Below are 21389 nucleotides of genomic sequence, written 5' to 3' on the forward strand. Positions count from 1 at the left end.
GCAAAGAGCAGCTCTCAGATTAGAAACTGTCAGAAATGAGGGGTCAGAGACGACACAGGTGCCCATTTATCCTGAAGAAATAAGCATCCAGTCTGATGAAACCATTATATTCCCCTTATCCTCCAGCTGCCCCACATACCGTTTGATGGTCCAGATCCTCCAAACCTAAATACACTCCAGGTAAGTATTGTCATTACGTCTATTTGTTTTGGCAAAGGATCACTGCAGATGTGTGTTGGGTGAAACAGTCTGTTGGAATAATAGTCGGTCTGGCTCCAGGAGGAGAAGAGTGAAGGGTCCCTGTTAGTCTGGCCGAAGAGGAGGCAATTTATATAAACGCCACGACAAATATCTGCTGTATGACTGTGTTTATTCACTGAATGATTCCAACTTTAGCTCAGACATGGCTTCTTAAAACTGTTAAGTGTCATATTCAGTTTTCATCTCACCTTGAGCTGCCACATTCACTTAAAACTCCCACGCTGACGCCTGTCATCCATCACCCCAGCCCCACACCGCGCGGCCTCCTCAGGCGTGGAAATGTGAAATGAGAAGCAAGGGTTGCAAAATTAAGGTTAAAAAAAGTCAAGACGAGCCGGCACGCATCTCCTTTTTTCCCATGTCGTCGCTGCTCCTGATTCAATCATCGCCGTTCACATCGTTTTTTAAGCCTCACAGTTACAATTTGGGTGATTTGGTTTAACTCGAGGTATGTTTTTGGGATGGGGTTAGGCTTCCTTTAATTTTTTTTTTCTTTTAAATCCATGTAGGGAAAATCTTGGTGTTAGGATGATTGAGGACAAATGGGGGAAAAAAAACAGGTTTTTCTCATCCAGAGCTCCAGAGTCCCCCTTCTGAAAGGGGGTGATTAAAACCACTCAATGTGGTCTTAATTCCCACCACTATGGGACGGGTGGCTTGGCTTGGCTCCGGGCACAAGTGCAGATTCAAAAACTTACTGTGTCCTCAAAAAGCCAACCACGCTCTGTAATAATATTTAATAACAGCTGAAATGTTATTAAAAGGTCTTTGAAACTGTTCTTTGAACATATAGTTCGGAAAATCACATAAAAGCAGAGAATTAGGTTAAATAAAGATGCTTCCAGAAATAAAATAAAGGTACCACTGGGTCAAAATGACCTGCAGATTTCTGATGTAATGTTTGATTTCATAACTTCCTTAAACCAATGACGTCAGTGCCTTTCCAGTTTTAAAAGTGAAATTTTGTTCATTTTGTCTCCTTTTTCACATTTTTTTTGTGTCATGATGTGACTCTTATCTACGACCAGTGGGATGGGGTCAGCAAACTAGTTTAGCACGTGGACTCTTCTCCTACTGAGCTATGCTGTTGTAATATGCACAAAATGTTATTTAGCTTTAGGTGATTCCTGCACTGCTAACACACTACCTGTGAGTTTTTATTCAACAGAAATGTGCTGGACGGTATTTATTGTGCTCCCGGGGCTGTTTTTCTGTCTCTAATGCTGGAATGGAAATTAGGAAATGGGCTTTGGGGTATTCTGTTTCATTGCCATAAAACTTAAAACTCACCAATTAACATGCAAAGTCACTTGCACACCGGGTGCTCTGTGATTGGCTAAGGTAACCACGTTTAGTCCCTTCACAGAAACATCCTGATACAACCAAAACATCAACATCCAGGCTGAGGAGGGGGTTCAAGGCAGACACAGACACTGACACGCATGTAAAGAGGCCCAGAAGTGATGATTGAGCAAGATTGTTCCTACAAAAAGTTGGTATCTCATTATTAAGGAAAATTCTGCAAACTCTACCTTTATGGTTCCTTTTCACTACAAATTTTAGGAACTTGTAGCACCAGGAACCACTCTTTTGAAGGCCTTTGCACACTACTGGTGAGGCCAGTAAACAGCGCAAAATTGCGAAAAATTTGGACTTAGTCTCTGATTCTGATAAAACCAGAAGCCCAGGCCCAGGAGTGACAATTGAGCAAGATTACTCCCAGAAAAAAGTTAAAATTTTATTGTTAAGGGAAAATCCTGCAAATTCTACTTTTAAAGTTCCTTTTGTCCCAGTCGTTCACACCAACAGTGCCGCGAGTAAACAGCACAAAACTGAGAAAAAATTTGGAGGCGTCACATTCAATCTCCGCAGCTGTTCTCCTTCAAACGATGTCTTTGTAAACGTTGTTTTGTAGGTTTTATGTCTTTTGATGTACAGAAAGTGGTGGGACACAAACACAATCAATGTTTAATTATTTGGTACGTGACTTGTCGTCAACGAGCGTTTTGATCGGTCGGATGTGTTCTCGTCACAAGCGAAACTTTCTAAAAAAATAAAGGCAGCAGTTTCTGGGCGCTCTGTAATAAGCTAAGGTAACCATGCTTACTCTCAGCCTAGAAACATCAAGAACTAAAAAAAAAATCAGCATCCAGGCTGAGGAGGGGGTTTGAGGCAGACACAGACACTGACACTGACACACATGTATAGAGGACCAGAGGAGGCGATTGAGCAGGATTATTCCGGTAAAAATTGACATTTCATTATTAAGGAAAGGAAGTCCCTTTTGTCTGCAAGTTATAGGAACGACTCTTCTAAAGACCTTTGGGCACCATCGGCGACGCAAGTTAACGGCTTGAAATTGTGAAAAATTTGGAGGCGTCATATTCAATCTTGTTAGCTATTCTTTGTAATCATTATAATCACATGCCACCGACCACAAGGGGGCACAGTTGTATGTGGAAAATGCAAACAGGTTCAGGGTTGACCGATCCAACCCAAACTAAACCGTTCTGATCTAAACTGGACCGCTTGGTGGAAACCTTGAACCTCTCCCTGTCTAATTGACCTTTTGCTAATTAAAGCCATTAGTTGGGAGATGTTATAAACATTTAACATACATTTTTCAGTTTCAACACTAAATATGTTTTCTTTATACCAACCAATCAATTAATCGGTCTTTATTTGTAAAGCACCAAATCATAAAAAACGTTATCTAAAGACACTTTCCAAAAACATTAACAAGTCTAGACCATAGACTGTAAAAAAAAAAAAGGACATTATCTTGCTCGGCTTGAAGTGAGGTCGCCTCGGAAACTGCTCCCCCTGGTGGCTGGTTGCAGTATGGGTAAAAAAAAACATCCCTCCAGTCTGATTGTTGTGGTGATCTGAAGATATCATTTTGGCTGTCTTGTATTCAGGTCCTCTTATTTCTGAAAGTTTCGTTTTCATTAGTTATAGGAGGTTAAAAACGAGGTTTTACGTCACGTTTAACGATGATTGACAGCTGCTGTTCTTGTGTATTTTTTGCGGGGATTGTAAAATATGTCGGGAAGTAAAGTCAAGAAGTGATAAGACTTACGAAAAATTATTATTTTGGTCACCCGGTTCCACTCAGGATCTACCAGAATCCCTCTCAGTCTTTACTTAACCCACCATGAGTACAGGATTTTGCATCATTTAGCAAGTTACCACAGGAAAAACTTCCCTTTAAGAGGCAGAAACCTCGGAGAGAACCAGACTCATGTTAGACAGACATCTGCAAATTTATTAAAAAAAATCAAGGCCTTTAATGATCTGCAAAACCTTTCAAACAATTTATAAACAGGCATCTTAACTTATTTGAAACAAGTATTTTTACGATAACAGTCTGTGACAGTGACTTACAAATGTCACTTTGACTTTAACTGCACACAATAAAGAAGTTTCATCCTTCTCCAATGAGATAACAAATGTCTCTGAGCATGAAAAGCCTCTTCATGCACTGATCCAGCTCCAGGAATGAACCTGGCCCGAGAAACACAGAATGACAAGCATTTTTCACTGGCTATTTCTGCTCTTTTACATCATATAAGCCTTCCCATTGCTTGCCAGAGGAAATGAAATGTTTATTATATCACCCCGGGGGCTTTTGCAGAGAGAGTTTCTGTGGACTTAAAGAAAGGATAAGCTTTTCCTCTCTTCCCCTCCAAACTTGGCTTCCTCTCGTGGCACATGAGAGGCAAAGAGGTGGAGGCAGGGTCAGAGAAGAAGCAGGCGAGGAATGAAGAGCAGAAAAGATGGAGGCTGAAGAAGTTGATAAAATCTGCTAATGCCAGTTACCAGTTTTTACCATCTCCTGGAGCTGGCGTAAGCTGCGACTCAGCATTTTCAGGTGATGTCATGAATTTAATGAAAGTTATTATGAGGGTTTATCAGGGTACACGCTGCTCCACACACTCATTATTTATTTTTCAGAAGCAGATTCAAAAACACTGATTATCTGTGAGACACCGTAGAGATGTTATCGTTGGGATCCCTTTAGCTTCAGGGTAACAGAAGTCCACTGAGCCTCGTTTCTGCTGCACAAGCACTCTGAGCTCCAAGTGAGCGTTCCTCTTAATATGAAGAAACAGCTCAGCCATACTAAAGGCCATGGACTCCTCCACCAGAAGAGGAGGTTACCTCGCTGGTACGGACAGAGCGAAGGGTCATATGGCCTCACAATTCAGGTCCAGCAGGAAAAAAAAAGTTCTTCAATTTCCTGAGGTCACAGTGAGTTGCATAATGTCCCCGTATCAGAACCATGTGAAGGGATTCCCAGGGACAGAAACTGGCCTGGGACTGTTTTGCCTTGCAGGACAAATTAATGGCAGCATTTCAGTCCAACGAATACATAAAGATATCTACAAACAGATACAGTTAAAATATGTATTACATTTGGATTTAAAGAAGCTGTGAGGAGCTTCTAAGAGATCTTGCTTCTAGATATCCACCTGATCGTAATCCACACTTTAATATGAGATTATTAGCTCCTTTGCAGTGGCTCCTTGTAGCTTTGAAAAAAATAAAAATAATAATAAAATAAATTATATATTTTTTTGTTTTTCTTACAGGGAGTATTTATAAAAACAAAACAGGATAAGGCATTGACACTAAAAAAAAATCATGCATTAATAATTTGTTAAACCAAATGTGCATCATCTCTTGCAAAACAGCTTTCAATTTCTTTAAGGTTTCTGCATTTTTTAAAAAACGTTTTGCAAGGTTTTCTATTTATTTATTTTTTACTTAAAAAATGTTTTAAAAAATGGGAAAATAAAGTAAATTTTATTTTATTTTTTTAAGATTTTTTTTTTTAATCCAGCAATTTCTGAAATAACAAACTGTGTGATTTTTTTTTCGAATTGAACAAAATTTGGCAAAATTCAATTTTTTTTTTTTTTAGAATTCTTGGCACATTTTTTTAATTCCACTTTTTTAAGAAATAAGCTATTTTCTTTAACTCAAAAACTTTCAATAAAATGCAAAAATTTTAACTTCAATATTTTTTTTAAAAAAAAGGCTAAATTTTTGCAACATAATTTTTTAAATTTAAGAAGTATATGGATTTCCAATTTTTTCATTCTTTTTAATATTTGCAAATTTGTTCAAAAAACAAAAAAATCCAAGCCATCACATCTACAAAATTATTAACACAAAACCCTATCTTTTAGATAATCATTTTCTAGATTTTACTTCTTAAAGAATTTCATAATTCTCTTTTCTTTATTGTGAAGATAAAGTTGATTTTGTCTTGATTTTGACTTTAATCCAGGTGAACTGAGGTGAAAGTTATGAAAGTACAGGTTGCAGACCCCTGGGTTTAAGGTTATATATGTATGTTATTGCTAAATGCTACTTTGTTGCTTCTTAATCGGGTTGAGCAGGACCAGACTGATTTATGGTGCGTCTAAGTCTCTTTGACAACACCATGCCGGCTGATGTGAGGTTTAGTAGAAAGAAGAAAGATCTGTGTTTTTCTCTGCTGAAAACGATTTCTGTGATTAATTTTGTAGTGATGGTGGACACTGGAGCCTAACTGTCAGACAGAAAAAGGACAGAAGAGCAGAAGAAAGAGAAACAGGAGAGAGATAGAGCACGAGCTAAAGGCTAAAAGGGCTAATCTGTTTGTGCTAATGTTGATTCCAACCCACAGTCAGCAGTTATTCTGCAGTGGTCTGTTCAAACTTGAGAGTCTATCAATAAAATGAAGAGTGAGGTCACGTTAGCTCTGATTGGTAGATTACAGACACGTCTTAGAGCACCGGGCTGCTGATAGCATTACATATAGCTGACTACTGACACACAGGGCTTCCATAGCAAACATTTACAGCTGGCTCTGGCTGGTTGTGTGTGTGGAGAGTTACTGGGAGCTGTAGGGACATTTCAGTGAAAGACCATCTGTTTGGAGGGGTCAGAGGGAGAGACACTTTCTAATGATTTCTGAGTTATATCACAGGAGAAGAAGCAGAAGAACATAAAGAAGTATCCTCATTGTACCTTTGCTGTGTCTTTCCTGCTGATGGGGGGTAGGGGGAGCCATCTCCAGGATGCAGAAACACTGGGCCTGGTGTAGTACCTGGTTCTTGGAGGGGGGTGGATCCAGCATCATAATGACCAAGCCAAATATTTGTCTAGTCCATATTCTGGGAGCATAATGAAGTCCTTTTACCGAGGGCATCACTGGAATCTGGACACTGATTTCATGCCAGAGAGAGCAGGTTTCACTCAGCCCTGCTGTTTCCACTTAGGCTACCCAGGTCTCTGGTGGCCTAATCCAAATTCAATACAGGGCCTTGTGTCCAGAATAAGAATGAATTAGGGCTCAGTTTGACAGATGATACGTGGTGAATCGGAAATTGAATTTTGATGGTATCAGGGGATGAACTACACATTCAGGTGAATGGAATAAAACCGGCCTGGAGTTTAAAGGAAGGGTTTCTCCTGCCGTACATGCTCTAAGTGTCCACAGAGTAAAGACGGAGAGGCTTCAAAGGTGGAATTTCACAGCACTCAATCCTCCAATTTCTCCCTCTCTCACACACACACACACACACACACACACACACACACACACACACACACACACACACACACACACACACACACACACACACACACACACACACACACACACACACACACAGATCTCACACCCTGCATACCTGTGAACTCACTACCAGTATGTATGTATAGTTCATCTTCTGTGCTCATACACACACAGGTGTGGACTAGCTTCCTGGTGTGTTGAGCCTTTCTGATGGTGCCAAGTTGGTCCTGAGTCAATATTCGTGCTGAATGCCAAAAATGTGTTGGGAATGCAGCTATACTGCCCAGGTCCTCCTGCTCCACTTTTACATATTGTGAGATTTCTCTGAAGCTGGCTCCTGGGCTGTACTCACCTCCTGTTTGCGTCACAAAGTGTTTATTAGACAGAAACTGCACTAAAACTGCAAAAAAAGAGAGAAATGTTATTTATTGTCTCATGAGAATTTCAGGCCTTATATGTTGACTTTTAATCTTACAACAGAGGTCTTCAGTAGGGGGTCAGCAGCCCCTGGGAGGTCCGTAGAGGTACTGCAGAGGGTTCTGTGACATTTTTGATGTTTTCATATAGTTATTCCCAATCAATCAATTTTTCCTCCTGTTATTATCTTTGAACAGACATCAGTGGATAAACCGCTATGCTACTTTGTAGCTTCCCAAACTGGTCAAGAAGGACCTAATAAATTGAGTCAAGCAAAGGCCCACATTACAAAACAACAACAACAACAACAACAACAACAACAACAACAACAACAACAACAACAACAACAACAACAACAACAACAACAACGAAATAGCCAAATCAACAAAATATATTTGATCAAATTCTTTCAAATATTTTTTTTAATTTATATTTTTTTCACTTTCATTATTTTTCAATCTTTAACAAGCTTTTGGCAATTTTTCAAAAGCATTTGAAATTTTTGCAATATTTTTCAATAATTTTTTTTTGCAAAACTTTTTAATATTATTTATCATTATTTTATTAAAATTTTGATAATATTTAAGATAACTTTTTTATTTCAATTCTTTTCAGATCTTGCAAACAGATGAATTCTGATTTTTTTTGTTCTTAATTTTTTGTACATTTTCTAAATGTGAATTTTTGCAAAATTTGCAAAAATTTGAAATTTCAAAACAGTTAGAACTTTTTGCAACTTTGTTTTCATTTTCAATTTTTTTTTGCAAATTTTTGAAGTTAAATTGATTTAAACTTTTTAATTTTTTGAGACATTTTTTTTTATTTGAACTTTGTTTTTTTAGATTTTTTAAAATGTTAAGATATGCATTTTTTCCTGAAATTTTTGCATGATTTTAAAATATCAATTTTTGAAAAACTTTCAAATCAAAAAAAAAATGTTTGAAATCGCAGCAAAATTCTGAAAATGTATATATATTTTTTTGTGCTTTTTTTTTTTTTTTTTTTTTTTTTACAAATTTTTGCCAATTTTGTAGAAATGGAAAAAACAAGAACATCTCATGTACAATTTCATTAATTTAATTTTAGATTCTTATTCACTCGATTTTTTGTTATTTATAGTTTCTTTATACACTATATAGTCTTTATTGTGAAGATAAAGTAGATTTTGTGGCTCTGGTATGTGTTTAATCCAGGTGAGCTGAGGAAAAATGGCTCCTGTGAAAGTAAAGGTTGCAGACCCCTGGTTTAATGCATGAGCTAAGATCTAAAAATGATCCAGTGTATGACCAGCCTTAGAAAACTATCACTTTCCCATCCCTTCATCAGACGTTTTGGACAGTTGCTAAAATAAGAACAAGGTCTGAAAGGTACTTTTAATTTGATTACAGTAAACAAGCATAATTTTAGCATCCTACAACAAGAGCTCAGGCCCTAACACCAAAACTACAGTAAGACAACTGCTTACGCTGCATAAATCAGGCTAAAGTCAGCACAAAGCGGGAACTCAACTCCATATTTTACACTTCAACAAACAGAGGTCTGTGTGTTGTTGACACTCTGGATCCAGCGTTGCCAGGTCGCAGAGGCCTGCCCCCTGAAGAGCTCGTCTCCCTCAGCAGGTTATTCTGGTGTTATTATGAGAACTCAACATGCTCATTATGGTCGTGGCACCGCTTTCTTTCGGGGTGGCTGTCGACTCTGGTGTGCCAGCGCTGGAAATGCTTGTGGTGAGGGAATGACAGGGAAAGGCAGCGCGGGGGGATCTGGGAGGCCGGAGGAAACGGCGAAAGATGGAGGAGGATTTAGGAGACAATGGTGAAGAAGAGTGAGGAGGCGGCGTAGAGCAGGGTGTGACAGATAAAAGAGGAAAAAGACAAAGGCGGGGAGAAACAGAAGACCTGGACAAAAGAAAGGAGAAGAAGAGGAGAGTGTGTTTGACTGGTCTCCCCGCGCAGGAAGGAGACAGAGCCACCTGTGAGGGGAAAACACCAACCACAGACACACACCTCACGCCTATGAAGAGTCTTTTTGTGTGCAGTGAAGCTGAGAGACAGCACTGTCTGCTGCACCGCCACCACCTCCATCACCTCTGCCACTGCCCGGCGTGAAAACACACCTACACAGAGCTTTCTGTCTGCTCCGGCTGTTTGTTTGTTTGTGACATGAGGTGGTTTTAACTCCACAGGTGTTCCAAAACACCTCTGTTTACCTGCATCTTTCTTAGGAGGGTTTAAAATGGTTAAAACTGGCACTAGTGAATTTATTTCTACCACTTTAATTTAAACTGAAGCGTTTTTAGCTGTTTAAACAACACATGTGCTAATTTCAAAGAGAGCATGTCATCCACAGCACAGTTTCTACGTCTATCTGCTGCTTTTGTTTTTACATTCTTGACCATTCTTGACATGCAGACGCAAAAAGCTTCTTCTTCAGCGTTGAACTGACACCAGTTGACCTCAGGGCTGTAGCTGAGTCACCAATCCTGGAGTACGAGTCAAGGCTTGAGCGCAGGTCTGAGTCGAGTCCGAATCACCAAAGAAGAATCTGAGTCAGCGTTACCTGGATCAGTCTGAGAGGAATCATGAGAGTTGTGATTTATTGTGGGGAAACCAGCGCCAACAAAACCTGGACTCACTCCCTGACCTTAAAAAAGACTTTTGTGAAAAAAAAAGTGTTATTCTCAAAACTTTTGGCCATGACTGTAGACAGCAGAAAATCAACAACACAGGCTCATCAGATCATCCCTGATCCTGGTTTTGAAAATAGTCCAAGCTTACATGTTCGTCCAGTTTCAGATGAAGGAGCAAAAACACCAAAAGCTCTTTGACCAAAGACACAATCTGACCGTTCGACTGACGCTTACAGCCAGCGACGACCTTAGGAGCAGAGGTGTCAAAAGTTTTCACATTCATTACTGGAGTAGAAGTTTAGATACTAGACTTTAAAAAGACTTTTGAAGAAGTTAAAGTATCAACTCAAGCTTTTTACTGAAGTAGAAGTGTAAAAGTATTGGTTTCAAAACTACTTACAGTTCAAAAGTGAAAGTAACTTTAAGGGAGGAAAAATGGCGTTAAGGTCAAAAGCTTCAGCTGTGTCACAGATGCCTCAGTCTCTGCCAAGGACATCTTCATGCTACATGTGACTGTTATGTTTTCGCTGAAGAGTGGTGTGATTAGTGATCCAGACACGTTGCCCCGGTAACTGATGCTGAACACCAAACCTGGTCTGGAGCAGGTTAAGTTTCAGGATAAGAGCTCACGGGGTGTGACAGACCGCCCGCTGACCAATCGGTTCTCTCGGCGGGCATGAAAGACCGCACAGTCACCAATTTGCTCAGCCGGAGTGAAGTCCTCTGGCGCGGGCCCGCCCCCTGTCTTTTTGGACCAACATTTTTTCTTATGGGCTGTGAACAAACAATATCTTACTGATCATTATAACTGAGACATTTTCAGGGAAAAGTAGAAACGTGAGCAAATGGAATCTTTCATACTGACCACTTTGAAGATGTTTTTATTTTTTATTTGCTCCCACCTCCTTTTTTCCCCACTGCTATAACATCTGCAACACAAACTGCCTGTAATGAGCGTTTTTCTTGGGATTTGTAGGAAAGTGGACACCTTCTAATTATGAGGTGGGATATGATGCTGATCACACACACACTGACTGACAATATGAATGAATGAGGACCTAACTGCCCGTGTTATCACATGATGAGATAGGTCTATTAACATCAGCATTTTGGAAATTTACACATTCACAGAGTCGGTGATTTTTTGCCAGCAATCCCTCCTGGCCTGGATAATACTGCGGTACTCCTCGTATTTTTGCAGGATTATTTGCTGCTCCTCCTACGTAAAGTAAGCTGCTCTCTTCTCCATTGTCCATTGAAAATGCTCCGGGGCCGCTAACCACACTCATTTTATGTGGGCGCGCACAGATCCCAGCCGGATTCACTTATCAAGATGATAACGAGCCTCGTAGTACAGCAGATCTGGATAACGGAGATCCAGTGAAGTTCAGTGAGTTGTCACAGTTATCGTGGATGACTTGATCCAGCTTCATAGTACAGGCCCCTGGTGTGTATACACCCTATTTGTATACAAATAGGGTGCTGGGATGGTGTTACGTTTATCAAATTCATTCTTTCCAGATTGTGCAATTTCATCGATTTTCAGATAGGTTTTTACTTTATTTGATATGCGTCTTTTTAAACGATAAGTAACTGTAAAGAAACAGGAGTAGCAAGGCTCTTTTTAGAATAGAATAGAATAGAACTTTATTGTTATTGTAACAAGTACAATAAAATTGAAGTCACAGCAGCAATCAAGAAAAACCAAAGTAAGAAAGTGTATAGAAAGTGCAAAAAGCTCCATAAGAAAATAGATGATGACAGCTTGTCCATCATTGTCCAGTCAGCCAGCCTCCACCTCCACAGGGTCCAGGACTGAGCTTCTTCAGCAGTCTGTTCAGTCTCTGTCTCCTGGATCCTGTCTGCTCACAGCAGGTGAAGCTCTTCACATGTGGCCTTGGTGTCTGCTGTTAGCTCTGTTAGCCATGTCTGTGATTAGCATGATGCTACTCTGCCCTCTGGTATTCCCTCTGTTGCTGGGTTAGCACAGCTAGCTTGTCCATCTTATTGGAGATAGATCTTGCGTTTCCAATAACGATGGATGGAAGGACAGGTCCATGTCGTCACTTCTTAGCTCACACCTGAGAACCAGCACATCATCGTCACTTCCTTCTCCTCACCTTGTGGGGAAACATCCGGCCTAGCACCAGCTAGCATTGACATGCTACAGGCTGCTTACAGCTGATTTCACATGTTAACAATGGAGCCATGGTTACATGTAGGATAGCCAGACCAACACAGAAGAAAAAGTAGTAAAAATATCACTGAGGCCACAAAAAGTTTGGTGTCCATTACCGACAAATGAGTCACACAAAGATTACCTTACGAAAAGGAGATGAAAAAATTACAAGAAATGGACAAAGAAAGAGGAAGAACGAAGTAATGGAGTGCATGCAGAGACTAATCATTGTTTCAAATCAATTGTCTTCTCATTCATTGGTTCAAGTTAAGACTTAAAATAATCAAACCAGGATTTGTTGTGCAGCCCTATTCTGATATATGATACACTGACTTTTCCAGCAGGGGTCGCCAAAACCAGCACAAAACGAAAGTTGCTGACAGTATCTTTGGAGGTCACCTGGAAACAATTCCCAGCATGCAGCTTATGTAAAACATGAGTGACATCCAGTTAAATATAAACCATGAGAAACATCTGAACACCAAGTTTGAGTCTGAGTCCTGAAAATACTGTACGGGTTTGTTTGTGTGTGCGTACAGTACACAGCCCACTGTAAACACTGATATCCAAACAGCCTGTGTTGCTGTTTCCCTCGCCGTGCATCAAAGAGCAGTCTTGTGTCCTCACCAGGCCCAGGCTGCAATTTAGGCTCAAGGCGTGGCCCGGCACCCGTTGGGCTGTGTCCGCCCTGCGTACCAGTAATGACCCCTTCCCTATGGGGAGCGTTTGATCTGGGCTGCCTGTGTGCTCCGGCAGGGCCTATTTCTGGAGCGTGGGGGGGATAAAGGGAGCTTTCAGACTTGGTGCCAATGACCATAATTAAGCAGCTTTAAGGGGTGGCAGTGAGTGCGCGAGCAGGAGCAGAGTTTGTAATTTGGATGGAGGGGGCAGAGTCGCTGTGGCTCATTGGGAGCACATGGGAGGGTCGGGTGGCACCGGGCGCCCAAACACAAGGGACAGAGTGTGTGAAGGGGATTGTAAAGAGGATGTTAATGACTTGCATCCATTAGCACCCAGCGGCCTCGGGGTGAAACACTGAGAGATCCCGAGAGCTGACACACGGTGGGACCCGCCCCTAACAAGGTGTCACTCAAGGCGACCTCTGAGTGCTTCAGGCCGCTGACCGGTCAGCTCAAAGTCCACTCCTTACAGACCCGGGTCTTATTCTGAGGCCTTCTTAACACATCCAGAGTGTTTGACTGAACTCATTCATTCATTTGACGATCATCTGATAAAATCTTCTTATTTCTTATTTTACATAAATACAACTTAAGTGAAATTATGAATAATTACTCGCAGCTATTTGGAGAATAATCTCAGAGATGGTGGACTGTGGCCCAGGCAGGTGTGTGTGAGTGTGTGTGTGTTTTCCTGAATGCCAGAGGCTGTTAGTTTAGCTGATATTGCTTATTTGTTTAACCTGCACATGAGAGGATCTGTTCTCCTAAAAATACCATAAAATAATTCATTTTCTTCACTTTTTCAAGAGATTTTAAGATTTCTCTGTCCATTTTATTCCTACATTTCAACTCCACATAATCTGGAGAAACAATCCGCCAGTTTACAGGATAATTCACAGACCTGAATGTCAGGAATTTGTCCTCATGAAAAGTGTCGACTCGCCTATATCCGATGAAGCTTTTATTTTGAAGGGACACAAATCATCTTTATCCCCGTTAAGCACGCTCATTCACTGAACCCGTCAAACAGATGTCAGGTGGTAATTACTGGTTCTCTCGTGGTCGAGCGGTGGTCTTAGGTGGGCCTTAACCTGCACCGGGCCGCGACCCCTCTTGTTGTAATGGGAGCTGATCCAGGTGCTGCTCCGTCTCCATTAACACGGCTCTGACACAATGGGAGGACTGGTGTGATCTCTGCCGTCAGAGGGGAAAGTTACAAAACTTTTACCACAGTGTTGCAAAGTTCAGACCAGCTTATAAAAAAAACCTTTTATCCTTCTGTCTTCTCATATTTCTAACCTGACAGTCATCTCAAACTAACACACACTGTTTCAAATGTGCTTTTTTGTCTTTGTTTACTGAGTTTTCCAGTGATAATCAAGCAGTAGCTCCAGCTGATGCAGTGAAGTGCAGTTCCTCAAGTGTCCACATGGGGATGGCTGCAAAAGCCAAGCAATCCCCACCAACACCAATGTTTAAATGCATATTTTCCCTGCAGAAATAAACATGTTGACAGGCGTGTGGCTCATTTATTTATTGGAACACACTGTGGGAAAGTTTGGGTATTTCATGATGTATCTTTGAAGAAAATAAGGCTAACATGGCTGAGTTGACTGACAGGTTAGCACTTTGTGTCTTCTTTGACTAATTGTAAAATGACTGAAGGTGGGTTTCAAAACATCTTTTTTTTTTGGAAAACGACTGAAATTTAATGTATATTGACTAATTTGTCGGTAATTTAAGAAAACAACATATATATATATATATATATATATATATATATATATATATATATATATATATATATATATATATATATATATATATATATATATATATATATACATTTAGGGATGGGTACCATTTACATTTGAAATGATACAGAACCAATGCTTGGTAGCTAGCAAATGGTATTGGTACTGAACGTGAGTCCTTTTTGGCACTTTGTGTGTTTATGTGGTAATAAATTTGAATTTGTTCAATAAATTTTCAAAGTTTTACAACATAAATATTAAATTTGTCATATTCTGAAATCGTTTGCCTTTTGTTTTTCTGTTTTAACATTTTATTGATTTTATTTTACAGACATTTTAGCCTTTTTTATTTAATGTAATGTCTTACATTTCTCTTATCTCTCTTTTACTTTTTCTCTTTTATTTTGTTTTTACTGTTTACTTTTTTTGTAAGGCACTTTGTTACATTGTTTTTGAAAAGTACTATATAAAGAAATTGTATTATTATCATTTATTTTTTAATAAATTATTATTATTTATTTTAAAATTTTATAATAATAGTAATTATCATTATATTATTATTATTATTATTATTATTATTATTATTATTATTATTATTATGATTATTATATAACCTTGCAACGCTGTGGTTATGTCCAGCATGGAAAATTGCCGACTTATCTACTCCCCCACAGTCACAATGATGGTTTGTTGGGTCAGTTCAGGTACCGAAACATGGTACCTTTTGATTTTTTGTGGTATATATAAAAAAAATTTTTAGTCAATTTTTGAGTTCAGAACTCAAAAATTATAAGAAAGGAGTTTTTTCACCAGATAACAATTTTTTAAAGTTGATATCCTTAGCTGATTTAAACTGTATTTAAATTTAAAAAAATAAATAAATAAATGGGAAAAAAAATGTGTGGATGCTTGTCCACTTCAGGCTACCATACATTTTTGGCGCCACCTTGTTTGTTGTGGATTTTTACCTGATAGTTTCCTGTTTTGGTGTCTTTTTGTAACAATAGACAGGTTTAATGCACTTTTTAGCCGTTTAACATAAAGCCTTGTGCTAATTTAATCAATATCTTTATTAATCGTCGAAGTTCAGCTCTGTTGGATCGTTGTTGGCAGTGTTTGGTAGTTTAAACCGAAACACCTTCAATTTTCACCATTTTCACTCCTCGAGTAAAGACAGAGCCTTTACCGCCAAGTTTCCTCTGGATGTTTAAGGTTTTGCTGTAGCTCTCAGGTGAGAGAAGTTTCTTTAATGACTTTTTTTGCTGATATTTAACCGAACACAACTCCTCACATGTGTTGGGTGGAAACAGAGACTCAGGTTAAGGGCTCTTGGATTAAGTGTCCCTGCTTCACACAGCCAGCCTTCCCGCGGAGCCTCCCCGAGCTTCATTCAGACTCTCCACCGGCGCATGGGGCTCTGGGTGGGATCCATGTGGCCACCCCCCTGGAGAAAGGCGTGTAGTTGCTCCGTACAACCGCTGGGTTTGTAACTTGACACCTGGCCGTGCGGTGCATTTGCCATCGCTTTACCCACAGAAAGCCCATTTAAAAAGGAAAGGGATGAGTCGAGCGCTCCTGACTCCGTAACCCCCCTCCAAAAAGGAACCTCAGCTTTCTGCCCGGGCTGCGCGTCCCTCGCTCTGGATCGGCATAAATGAATGAAACACAGGGGAATATCGACAGACAATCGCACAGGAAAACTCTCTGTGAAAGCAGCAGCCTGCCAGGAGGAATTTATGTCGGGCTTGACAGGCAAATCAACATGAGTTTTCCCCTCTGGAACTTCATCTCAAGCTTGTCAAATGTGTAAAACGGCGGCCGATGTCGTCTGCCCCCCTTGCGAAGGAGTCACGCTGTGATTAACGGTCAGGTTTTTGACTGCCAGGACAAATGAATACAAATGAATTTAGGCACCCGAAGGAGAGATTGCAGAACCTCTCATCTAGACACAAAGTGAGTAACTCTTCATTTCTCTCATCTGTTTGTTTCTTGGTGGAGGGAGGATGTTGGGTTGCGATCCAAGGAGCTGTGTGCGTCCATGTGCGTACCTGTCTGTGATGTACCGGCTGGCGGAGGTCCAGCTCCCCATGCAGGAGTGCTGTCCACAGGGGACTCGAGGCTCTGCATGGGGTCTGTTGGACCAAGGGGGTCATTTGACTCAATCAAAACCTTGGGGAAACAGAGTAGATTAATTTTTTTCCTGTTTTATCTGGATAAAAAGATCGAATTGGCTCAAATTGCTTTCATTCAGTCCTCACCTTCTTTTTGACTTTTGCGCAAAAACTTTTAAACTTTCTTGGCAGATGTCGAAGAATGCATGTTGAAAAGTCCATGCAGTGTTTACTGATGTGACTCATCTGTTAAAACAAACTAAACAGCCCTGTAATGAAAGCTGTAAACCTCCAGCAGCATCCACTGCATCCTTGGCCACACTTTGTGGGGATGCTTTTCATGTTTTCCCCTTTACGCGCAGCCACATTTACGCACAGTGAACCCGGTTCATTCTCATTTTCAGGTCGTGTCGTTTCCAACCTTTTCTGAAAAAGTTACTAAAAGCCACTCAGCTTAAACTATTACATAAGCTTTTGCAATATTTTCCTCGAGATCTCCCACTTTATCCATTTACTCATTCATTAAGAAGAACATCCAGCGGCTGCAGGGAGAAACTTCGTCGCTCTGTGCACACGCTGCAGATGTTTCCTGCGTGTGTTTACGGCGTGCATTTTCACAGACAGTGAAAAACACATCAGGCTCTTAAATTGACTGCATCTCTGTTCATGACTTGGCTGCAGTGTTGATTTTTTTTCCCCAAAAGCAACTGGAGCAGATTACGCGTAAAAGGCGCACATTCATTGAATTCAGTGGTTTTTATCGATGTTGGAGGAAATTTGAAGATGATTTAAAGAATGAAAATGTCAGTTTCACTGTGTTGGACACATAGTTCAGCTAATGGAGAAGTCTTGGAAGTTTGACGCACCGTCACCTGGTTTCTCATTGTGGCAAATTGGATCAGATGGAGTTTGCTGAATTTTACGCACGTGACAGAAAAGTTTGTCACAAAAAGTCACGAAAAACTCAAAGTCTTGAAGATCTAAGCTCTGGAGAAGCAAAATTCAGCACGATACTCATGAAACTTGTGCGTAAATTGGAAAGACGGATGAAAAGACCTGTACCTGTGAGGTGCAAACTGCACCATTCACCGTTTTGCCACTTGGTGGCGCCCTTTGCATCCCATTTCTGGCTTTAAATGTGGATTTTTTCTTTTGCAATTTTTCATTTTGACTTCAAAAACTAACTTTGGGTTAAATTTTCTAACTTTTTACTCTATCAGTAGCGGCTAAATCCAGCGACAACAAGCTAGCGCTGTGTTTCGTCTATCATATCTTTCTTATTTTTTATTTTACTGATATCCTGCTTGTCATTTTTGGGCATTTTATTGCTGGTAAATGCACATTTTTTGATCTAGTAAGGACAAGAGTTAGAAATTAGCACATGCTTTCAACTCTGTGCACCACTCAAATTCAAAATCTCCCCTCAGATGTAAAACCGTAGCTGGTTTCTTGAACTGGCCGGAGCAGGAATATCATTTTAACTGCAGGGAGAACAGATGATGGATGTGCAAATGTTGCACTGACCCTTGCACAAGTCAGATCCTCATCAGCCTCTCCAAGTGTCAGCCCACGGAGAGGAATTTTCCACTGTGTGTGTGGAGGTGTGGGTGTTTCTGTGGGGCTCGGGCTAACCTTTGGGAAGTCCTTCAAGGGAATCATTGAGCAGTCCCCAAACCTGTGAAAAGAAACGGAAATGGCATCTAAGAGTTTTTTCTTTCCTTTTTTTTTTTTTTTTTTTTTCCTGGTCAGCCTTTGATTGAGCTGGGCTACAGACGGGCTGTGTGTGGAGCAGCGCAGGAGGAGGAGGAGGAGGAGGAGGAGGTGGTTTGTGAGGTCGAGAGGTTAGAATCAGACTTCAGGCTTCAGGAGAAGAAACGCGAGGAAATATGAACCCAATCTGTCGGATGTCATGTGGAGATCTCTGCTCCCGATTATGAAATGTGGCAGCAGATATTTCTGAGTGCCAATCACGAGCAGAGAGAGATTTTATCATCCTTCTTTTTCTGCTTGTGCTTGAAATGTGAGTTAGTGGCTCTCAGCCCAACGTATAGGTTAGACCGTCTGGTTTTTGGTGCATGACTTCAGAGGAGGTATTGTTCATCTGGCTCGCTTTTTTTTGTCCACTCAGCTTGGCCAAAACCTCCCACAGGGAGTCGTGTCAGAGCTCGCTGTTGGAAAACCACACCAGACGGGGTCAGCGTCCAAATGTCAGCTTCACTGATTTAAACGCTCGAAGAAAAGCATTACAACGGGAATCCAAACGAGCTACTGAGTGGTTTTAACGTGAAAACGGTGATAGCTCGGTTTCCATGGGAACGGATGTAAACAGCCCAAGGGACAGAGCGCTAGGCAGTAAAACTAGTCGGCATCCATGACTCATTTTAGGAAAGCAGATCCCTCCTCAGCTGATAAGACGATGAATGAGAGTGTAACCAGCTGTTAGTCTAGGACACACACACTCACACACACTCACACACACTCACTCTAAGCATCCTGGGTAACCACAAGCAGCTGTATGTGAGCTTGATTGTGATGAGGCTTTATTAGCGACTGGGAAGACAGGCAGACACAGACACCCAAAACACACAATCACACACTCTGATATGTACACACACATCCTGATTATGATCATTCAGACCCGTGGGCGCAGCAGCTAGTGGTTAGCGTGGCATACTTTGGCAGGAGGATGAAAAAAAGTGAGACACAGACACATTTTTGCCCGTAACGCTGAAGGTAAACAAGTTCCTGCGACGTCTTTCCCACATTTATGTATTTGGAGCTGTCGGCCCACGCCCCCTCCTGTCTGCCACAGCTGCTATACACATTTCCTCCTCCAATCTGTGCGTGTGTGTGTGTGTGAGTGAGTGTGTGTGTGACCTCCAGCGGTAAACAGTGGCTGCCCCTGCCTGTCACCAGATCTCAGTCCCCTGCTGAGCTCTCAGTCCACATGCCAATCAGGCTCTTACCTCTGTGGCACACCTGGATGTGCTGCAGGAGGCAGCATGTGTGTGTGAGCGTGCTCAGTGTGTGTGTGTGTGTGTGGGCGTACGCATGTTGGTTTTGGGCAGAGAGTTGATGGATAGGTCCACTGTTGTATTTCTGTCTTACAAACCACAACTCGAAGCGGTCTGCGTGTGTGTGTGTCTGTGTGTGTTTTGGAGAGGAGTGCTGGTCTTAGCTTGCTGAGTTGTAAGTGCTTTTGCAGAATTATTCTCTCATCTGTTTCTCAGGGGGCATCAGAGGCTCAAATGCAAAGCACATGAGGTCGTTTTGCAGTCGGTGTGATGCAAAAATCAATGAGATATTGGAAATTTAGTCTCCCATGAACCTTGAAAATTTGATTAATCAGCAAAAACTTAAACAAGTGAGCGTCATTCGCTGTATATAAAGATGGATGGTATGCTCTTTTCTCTAAGTGCACAAAAATGAAGCCAAAATAATCCTCTCCCAACTTTTAATTCAATTAACAGTGAAAATGCTGCTTGAATGATGATGTTTCTCTCTCTGCAAGGCTAAGAAGAGCCTCATATGTCAACAGAGCTGTCAATCATGGTGTCAGAGTCCATGTTTAATAGCAAAAATCGCCAGTTGTAGCTAAATTTCTCGCAGAAATGAGCACGAATCAGTAAGATAGGAATAAAATGAAGTAAAGTATGTTGGAGAAAAGTTTGCTTGATTTTGATTCAAAGCTTGATCTTTGTTTAGTTAAGTTTAGTTTGTCTTTGTTTCACTCGTGTTGCCATAGAAATAAAGGTACAATATGAAAATAAAAAATCTTAAACAAAAGAAAAGGAGGGGAAAGAAGAAAAGTCTTATTATTTTTGCAGTTTAGCTTTTGGTTAATTCTTTTTTTAGGTAAAGACAAGAAGCAAAATGATCTACAATTCTTATTTTTATTATTTTATTAATTTCTGTCTGTTAGCATAGACAAAGCAGGGTTAGGGAGCTTCAGATGTTTTGGCTTCACTTTTGGGGGGGCTGTCTGGTTGCACATTGTTCCAAACATTCTGCTTTAAAAAGTAGCTAGGAGGGGATGAAATCGATGTGTTGTGATTTTTTTTTTTTGTTATAATTTTTTTTTATTTAAATCCTTCATTTTTGTCTTTATTTATAAGCTGGGCTGAAAAAAAGTTGTACATTTTTTGGACAGTATGGCTCCTAGTATAGTCTGTAGATATCATCATCATTCAAATTTTTCACTTAGTGTGGTGTTAAAAAAGCAAACCAAAAATCAGAAATATTGAAGAATTTAAATTAAATTTGCACCCCAAAAATTATAAAAATAATCAAATCCAGAAAAAAAAAGATAATTCCAGCCCTGGTATCCAGTAAGCAGCTATGTTAAAGTGCAGAAATCAAAAGAGAGAAAAAAGAAAAGCAGTACCACAAGCGTCCACTAGGGGCTGGCTCCAAAAATGCCAAATATCCTTTTGGTTCCATGTTAAAACGCCTGTTTTTACAGCAGAAACAAACATGTTTTTTAGCTCAGTTAATTGAGAATTTTTTTGTATAACTGATTTTTATCTTTTTTTTGAGTCAGAGTCAATAGAAAAAAATTAGATTTTTTTAAAAATGATTTTTCTTTTTTCAAATTTAAATCCCTCATTTTTGTCTTTGTTTGTAAGCTGGGTTGGAAAAAAGTTGAGATGTCATATCCCTGTGCATTTATTGGGAAAATATGGCTCCTGCTAAAGTTTGTAGATATCATCATCATCATTCAACCTTTTTACTTGGTCTGGTGTTAAAAAAAACAACCCAAAAATCAAAAATGTTGAAGAATTTGAATCAAG

General features: G+C 40.3%; 1 protein-coding gene across 1 annotated transcript in view; it reads left to right on the top strand.

Annotated features, from left to right (window-relative positions):
* Positions 1-15790: 15790 nt before the first annotated feature.
* The window catches only part of col27a1a (collagen, type XXVII, alpha 1a), a 101466-nt gene continuing 95867 nt past the window's right edge, over positions 15791-21389 (top strand). The window contains exon 1 of the mRNA XM_074690602.1: positions 15791-16441. Coding sequence (XP_074546703.1) covers positions 16389-16441 — 53 coding nt within the window. The 5' untranslated portion in view covers positions 15791-16388. The remainder of the gene's footprint in view (positions 16442-21389) is intronic.

This window comes from Halichoeres trimaculatus, unplaced genomic scaffold, assembly GCF_033239565.1.
Source record: "Halichoeres trimaculatus isolate MK-OKI-2021-1 unplaced genomic scaffold, fHalTri1.1 fHalTri1_scaffold_16, whole genome shotgun sequence".
Taxonomy (NCBI): Eukaryota; Metazoa; Chordata; class Actinopteri; order Labriformes; family Labridae; genus Halichoeres; species Halichoeres trimaculatus.